The 7,925-nt window shown below is 46.9% G+C and overlaps 1 protein-coding gene across 50 annotated transcripts in view; it reads right to left on the bottom strand.

Moving 5' to 3' along the window:
- LOC126984250 (mucin-12-like) overlaps window positions 1–7,925 on the bottom strand; it is a 148,768-nt gene that overhangs the window by 17,316 nt on the left and 123,527 nt on the right. For all 50 annotated transcript variants that reach the window (XM_050837824.1, XM_050837831.1, XM_050837828.1 and 47 more), the window contains one exon: window positions 1,025–2,063. In XM_050837824.1, the coding sequence (XP_050693781.1) occupies window positions 1,025–2,063 (1,039 nt within the window). The remainder of the gene's footprint in view (window positions 1–1,024; window positions 2,064–7,925) is intronic.

Raw genomic sequence — 7,925 nt, forward strand, 5'->3', positions numbered from 1 at the left:
GTGTGTGTGTGTGTGTGGGTGGGTGGGTGTGGGTGTGTGGTTGCATTAGTGGGTTATTCGTGTATTTGTAGGTGGTGTTGTTGGTGGTGTTTGGTATACATAATAATATTGCTGCCTCTATACCCATGAATACTGAAACTAAACATTAGCCGCCAGATACTTCTAAAAATTGCTTCAACCACATTTTCTTTGCACAAAACAATAAACTCCTTAAATTAATAGTAATTATTATATATATACTTTGATTTGGTGAATGCACAAACCAAACTTATAAGGTATTTCATGTGACTGATATACGAAGGCGTTCTATATAAATTTAGCCAGTTAGATATGTATGAATCATGTAAACAGCGTTAGATACACGGCAGTATATGTGTAGGTACAAAACAGCTCGGTTATGTCCGCCTCAAACCGCCACTGTTGCCTCCCTCCTTCTGACCTCCTCCTCCTCCTCCTTCTCCTCCTCCTCGGCTGTGTGCGTCTCTGTCCAAACAAAACATTGGGTTCGCAGCGGCTTCGGCTCTGGGTGCGGCTGCCCGGCAGAAGCAGCGACACACACATGCAGACGGGGGCAGCGGCACTCCCTCGCCGCCCCCAGCACGGGCAGCAGTACCGCCAGTGGTCCTGTATCAAGGGTATAAGAGTGTGACTCTTGGGGGCGTCTCGTGTCGCCGGCCAGAAGAGCCGCCACGCGCCGGATAGCCGGGAAAATTGACCATGACATCGTTACCTGCAGCGGGACTCAGGAGCTGCAAAGCTGTACTGGCATGCACTCGGTCGCTCCTAAATACACACATATAGATTTTTTCATGCAAGCTAAACATAAAACAAGTTGTGAAATAAAAATACACTGCATCCATAAATACATTAAAAGAATCTTTAAGCGTCCAAATTCTGTACACTATGTACACTTTGGCTACATTGGTCAAGCGACTGACACGACGTGTGGGTCACACCTGCGTGGGACAGGGACCGGGCCCTCAGGTCACGACCAGGGCAGGTCACCAGGCCAGCAGGTACTCACCCGGGGGCTGAGGCGGCCGGGAAGTGACCTCACCGGACTCCGGCAGGTCGTGACCATTGAGCTGTGAGGTGGGCGTGATGGCGTGCGTCGAGCTGGTGGGCGTCTCCGGCGAGGTGATGGGCCGAGACCCCACGAAGGAGCTCTCCACCCACACCAGGCGGCGGGGGGAAGGCGCCCGCCCGTCGGGGCGCGGAGACCCCCTTGGGGACGCTCTTGGTGAGGGTGTGGACTCGTTGCAGTAGTGCACGATGGCCGAGGTGACCTCCTTGATGGACGAGTGCACGTCGGCCACGTCGGCGGGGATCTGCAACTTCACGCTGCCGTTTGTGCTGCCGGCGTCGTTCTGTTCCGCGTTCTCGGGCTTGGGAGCGGCGGCGTTGGCCTCGGAGGAGGAGTTCTCTTTGTCCTGCGTGCTCGGCGTGGTCTTCACGAACCGCTGGCTGTAGGAGGTGATGCCGAGGGCGAGCCTGTCCGCCGCGGTAAGGTAGGAGCCCGTGCTGGTGAGGGAGGACTGTGACCCCGCCAGGGAGGCGAGGGAGGTCTGTGAGCGCCATCCGAGGTAGGGCTGACGGGTGTAGGTGTTGACGGTCCTGGAGGAGGTGACGGAGCCCGTGGGCGTGGTGGTGCCCGAGTTGAGCCGCGACGTGGACCACCGCGATATCGGGTACTGGAAGAGGGAGCCGCTGCGGTCACTGGGCGACGGCGAGATGGAACAGTTGGAGGCCGGGGAGGTGATGCCTCCCACGCCCCTGGTGGCCACGCGGGTGGGGATGACCACCTTGGTGGGCGTGTTGGGTGTTACGGCGCGGGACGACCCCAAGGAGGTCATGGAGGCCGTCTTGGAAGAGTACGCCGACCAGCCGCCGGCGGTACCGCTGCTGGAGCCGTAGTCGCGGCGGCGGAGAAGGAAGCCCTGCTGGGGGGGCGGCGCGTTCTTCATCCATTCCGGCACGTCGAGTCGTTGCAGGGAGCGGCGCACACGCAGCTCAGCCTCCGACAGCTGCCGCTCCGACCCCTTCATCAGCTCGTTCTCCGGCGGCTGCAAAACACAAGGCTTCGTAAGGGGAGGAACAGAGGGGAAGAAAAGTCTCCTGAGACAACACAGGCACAACCGCCTCCCCTGGGACTACACTGGAGGAGGCAACACACAACACATACTCTTAAATGTTCAGAGGCAGGCAACACACACTACCACAACACACAACACACGCACACACCTCCATTCAGCACAGCAACAGACAATTGACTGAGGGCCGGGGGCGGAAGTGGGTCTTGCGTCACCTAACCTTGAAGATTACAAGGCAAGTGACGAGGAATTCATAAATTATTCCAAAAGCGGGGCTGTCAGGGGGGAGCGTCTTATCAGATAATGCCAGAGGAGAAATTAGGAGAAACGCTGAAAAACAGGACGTCTCTTGGGGCGTTGTCTCGCTGTGATCTTTATACCTTACTGTCACCTAACTAGGATTACAAAGAAGAAGAAGAAAAAGAAGAAGAAGAAGAAGAATGAGAAGGAACATTTACAACTATTGAGTTCCTAAGAATCAAAAGTCTTTAACAGAAAAATGAATAACTCTTACTCAGATTATAAAACTGTATACAGCTGTTTTGTGCAGGCCTACCAGCTTCTAACAGCCCCCCCACCCCCACCCACCCGTTTTCCTATGTCAAAGAAGTTAAGTAATGAAGTAAATGGAGAAAAAGATCCCTCAAATATGTAATGTGTCTGAGTTAGATCAAATAAGTTGTCTTTATCACTTGAAAAATATAAATAATGACATGCACATTGATTTGTAAGTCATCGGTAAAGTGCATATCCTCTTGAAGTATTTTTTTTTTAGAGGGAATAAAGCAACATCATACTGCAGTTTCTCTCTCTCTCTCTCTCTCTCTCTCTCTCTCTCTCTCTCTCTCTCTCTCTCTCTCTCTCTCTCTCTCTCTCTCTCTCTCTCATTTACACACACACACACACACACACACACACACACACACACACACACACACACTTACGCAATAATCTCCCGTTTTTCTCTGTCACATAGATTTTAATTCCTTTATCTGAATCTTCTAAATCTTGACACACACACACACACAAAAAAAAACCTGACGTGCCTAATGCCCTGCCCCGAGAGAGAGAGAGAGAGAGAGAGAGAGAGAGAGAGAGAGAGAGAGAGAGAGAGAGAGAGAGAGAGAGAGAGAGAGAGAGAGAGAGAGAGAGAGAGAGAGAGAGAGAGAGAGAGAGAGAGAGAGAGAGAGAGAGAGAGAGGAAGTTCAGGAAGAGTACTTGAGATAGAGGGGAGGAAAACAATAAGAAAAATACGAGACAGCGAGGAGGATATCATGAACATTCGTACGTGTTGGGACAATTACGGAGACCCGCCACCGCTAAGTCCACGACACCCGACACCCGACTCCCGACACCCGACACCCTCACTCGGTCTCGTAAAAACCCCGCCGATGATTTTTTTTTTAGTCTCTTGTCGCCGCAAAGGAAACCGAACACCAGTAATTGAAAAGGCAATGCGGAGACCTTTTTGGCAATGATCGTGGTGGTGGTGGTGATAGGTTAGGTTAGGTTAGGTTAAGTTAGGTTAGGTTAGGCTTGTAGTAGTAATAGTAGTAGTAGTAGTAGTGGTAGTAGTAGTAGTAGTAGTAGTAGTAGTAGTAAGATAAATAAAAGTAAATGTGTAAGAAAATAAGTATAAAAGAAAATAATTGTGATAAATGAAAACTGTAACTTGTAGCGCTGTCTATCATTATCATCTATTATCAAAACCGGTCTATCAGTCAGTTAGTCAGCCAGCTAATCAGTCAAGTAGTCAGTCAGTTAATCAGTCAGTCAGTCAGTCATTTAATCAGTTAGTCAGTTAATCAGTCAGTCAGTCAGTCAGTAAGGAAGTATTGCGTAGGAGAGCGTAATAAGGTTCTTTTCCTCCTCCTCCTCCTCCTCCTCTTCCTTCCCTTCCTCTTCCTCCTCTCGAAAGCCCCTCATGAAGACACTAGAGACGATAAAATCAATGGGTAAGAGACGGGGAAGTGTGTGTGTGTGTGTGTGTGTGTGTGTTCGAGAGAGAGAGAGAGAGAGGACTTTTCCTTATCATTATTCTTGTATTCTCGCGACGTTGACAAATTGAGTAACTTTCCCTTTCCAGAGAGAGAGAGAGAGAGAGAGAGAGAGAGAGAGAGAGGGAGAGGGAGAGAAAAAAGACTCCACATTTGACTAAGAACTACAACTTTGCTTCGCTTCTTGCTTTTCTTTTTCTTTCCCTCAGACTTCACTAGACCACCGAAACACAACCCTGACCTACTATTTCGAGTCCTTATTAGGCAAGAACAAAAATGAATACCAGTCAACTGATGCGCTCCGGTTGTCGTTGGCAGCTGCAGTTTTTATCATTTTTATCAGATAGCGTTCGTTGGTTTTTCCGATTGTTTTATCTGCTATTGTGCCGTGAGTCATGTTGGTCTAGTCTGTGATCACCTTTTTGTGCCCCATTTTCTTTGTCTCTCTTTCTCTCTGTCTCCTTAATTTTGTGGTCATCTCCGTTTTCCTTCAATTCATTCTTCTCTTCCACCTTCTCCACCTTAATTTTGTGGTCATCTTCGTTTTCCTTCAATTCATTTTTCTGTTCCACCTTCTCCACCTCCTTAATTTTGTGGTCATCTTCGTTTTCCTTCAATTCATTCTTCTCTTCCACCTTCTCCACCTCCTTAATTTTGTGGTCATCTTCGTTTTCCTTCAATTCATTTTTCTTTTCCACTTTATCTTCCTTCCCAAATTTGAGGTCATTTCTCTGTTTTAATTACCGATAGGGTCATTATATTATCTATCTTCTGTCTCTCTTTTTAATGTCTGTGCTTCTTTGTTTTAATTACCAAGCGGGTCATTATATCGCCATTTTTTTGTTCTTTTCTCAATTATTTTCCTTCGTTTTCTTATAAATTCTTCTACTTTTAACATGATTTTCCGTCGCCTGGTCCGCACCGTTCATCTTTGGTAATTAAGGAATCCTGATCTTGGCAAAACCCTGATTGGTCTTTAAAAACCGTCGTGTGATAGTCCTCTAAGAATCTTAATGACGCTAATTGGATTGATGGCCCTTATCCCTAAGTCCCGCCTAATCGTCGCTCTGATAGAAGTTCTCATTTTCATAACGCTCCACTTCCTTTTTGTCAACGATCCTCTTTTCCATCGGTAATAGGATGCTGCGACCAGGCTTCCACGACCCACGTATTGCTCATCCTCTCTCTGTTCTTAGCGCCATATTCTTAACCCTTTCCTTGCGCGCGGGACGGGACGCAACTATCCCCTCAGGCGCAGTCAGGCAGCCCAATGGGGGGGCTCTTTTAACCTCTGTATCTCAAAAACTATTCATCACAGCTTAAAACCAAAAACACCATTGGAAAGAGGAGGTCCAGATCTATAGGAGTCGGTTATGTATGCCTCTCTTGCGAACGTACATGCACGTTCAGGGAGTGTTGAATGTTAACACTTACGTCGGTGCGAGCTGTAGGCATTTCCATGGATGGGTATTTATATGACCCTGGTGGTAGTCTGACAAACCTTCTCTGAACATGAAAAGAAGGACCCCTTAGAACCCTTAGAACACATATTGTCTAGTTTTCCATAAGAGCTGTAGGCATTTCTATGGGTATTTGTATGACCCTGGTGGTAGTCTGACAAAGCTCCTGTGAACATGAAAAGACGGACCCCTTAGAACCCGATTAACCCGGTAGCAGCAACGGGCCAAATTTGTGGATTTACCGTGTACCAGCGACGGGCCAAATTCCTGCCATGATATAAACCTCATAAAATAGATGATGCATAAACTGATCACACATGCTTTGATATATATTATGAAATGGTTTGCGTCAGTGATGGTTCTTTCTCATTATTTTACTTAAGAGGGGCCTTTAACCTAACCTAACCTAACCTAACCTAACCTAAGAAACATGACCCCCGCAGCTACCGGGTTAATCTCCTCTTCAGCCTACCATTGACTTCGTTTTGTGGAGGTCCCGGCGGCGTCTCCCCTCTCGCAGCCTCACCAGCTCACTGTAGGTCATCTCCTCCCACGGCGCCGTCACCTTCCTCCACGCCCACTCCACCTCCTGGCTCGCCTCCTTTACCGCACACGCCAACAGCCCCTCCGCGAACGCCTCCACGCCCCCCTCGCTGAATGCCTCCTTTCCCTCTTCCTCTTCTTCATATTCCTCCTCCTCTTCCTCCTCTATCACGGACATATTTCTATACCTCACCATCCTCACTGTTTCGTATGCAATGAATTGCTCCTCGTTGCTGTGGCATGGGATTGGGTAGACCGCGTTCGGATTGTGCATGTCCGTCTCCATGTTGCTTCCCTCGTTCGCAAACCTTGTTACCAGTTCGGCGTGGTCTGTATCCCCGAATCTTGTTACGGACTCCCATTCTTTCTCCTTAATCCCCTCCTCTGCGAATCTTGTTATGCCCTCCTCCTCCTCCTCCTCCTCCTCCTCCTCCTCCTCCTCCTCCTTCTTCTTTTCCATTTCCTCTTCTTTCACTTTATCCTCCTTCGTTTTGAGTTCATCTTCCTTTCCCTTTCCTTCATCATTCTTCTCGTCTACTTTATGTTCCTTTTTCTTCAATTCATTTTTATCCTCCACTTTCTCCACCTCCTTAGTTTTGTGGTCATCCTTCTTTTCCTTCAGTTCATTCTTGTCTTCCACCTTCTCCACCCTTTTAGTTTTGTGGTCATGTTCTTTTTCCTTCAATTCATTTTTCTCTTCCACTTTATTTTCCTTCCCAAATTTGAGGTCATTTTCTTTATCCTTTTCCTCATTCTTTTTTTCCACTTTCTCCTCGTTTCCAAAGTCAACCTCATCTTCCTTCTCCTTTACTTCATCGTTCTTCTCTTCCACTTTCTCCACCTTCCCAAACTCAAGCTCTTCTTCCTCTTCCACTTTTTCATTCCTCTCTTCCACTTCATTGTTCTTCTCTTCCACTTTCTCCACTTCTCCTAAATCAAGCTCATTCTCTTTTTCCTTTGCTTTATCCATCTCTTCCACTTTCTCCTGCTTCCCTAAACCGACCTCATCTTCCTTATCCACTTCATCATTCTTCTCTTCCACTTTCTCCTCCACTTCTAAACCGACCTCATCTTCCTTATCCTTTTCCACATGGTTCTCTTCCTTTTTCTCAGATTTCTCCTCCACTTTCTCCTCCTTCAAAATTTCGAGCTCTTCCTCTTCTCTTTTTCCCTTGTATTTCTCCTCCTCTTCCCCCTCCCCAAAATTGAGCTCTTCTTTTTTTCCTTCCTCTTTCTCCTCCTCCTCTTCTGTCTTTTCCTCGTTCTTTAGTTTCTTTTTCTTCTTCTTAATCTTGAGCTCCCCTTCTCCTTTCTTTATCTTCTGCTTGTCTTTTGCCTTCTTCTTCTTCTCCTTCTCCTTTTTCTCTTCCTTCGTTTTCACTTTCTTCTTCTTTGCATTGAGTTCCCCCTTTTCCTTTTTATCATTTTTATCTTTCTTCTTCTTTACCTTGAGTTCCCCTTCTTTGTCATTTTCCTTGTCATTTTCTTCCTCTTTCTTCTTCTGTAACTCTAGTTCATTCTCGTTTTCCTTTTTCTCATTTTTATCTTTCACTTTCTTTTCCTTCTTTAACTTTATCTCCCCTTCGTTTTTCTTCTTCTTTTCCTTCTCTTTCGCTTTCTTGTCATTATCAGCCTCGAATTCCCCTTCTATTCCCTTATCCTTATCTTTCTCTTTCTTCCCTATCTTGAATTTGACCTCCTTTTTCTTTTTCTCAACCTTTACTTTCTTCGCCTTCTTAAACTTAGACTCCTTTTCTATCTTCTTTACCTCATCCTTCGCCTCTACTTTCTCCTCCTCCTCCTTCTTCTTCTTAAACTTGAACTTATCTATCAGC

This window comes from Eriocheir sinensis, chromosome 56, assembly GCF_024679095.1.
Source record: "Eriocheir sinensis breed Jianghai 21 chromosome 56, ASM2467909v1, whole genome shotgun sequence".
Classification (NCBI taxonomy): domain Eukaryota; kingdom Metazoa; phylum Arthropoda; class Malacostraca; order Decapoda; family Varunidae; genus Eriocheir; species Eriocheir sinensis.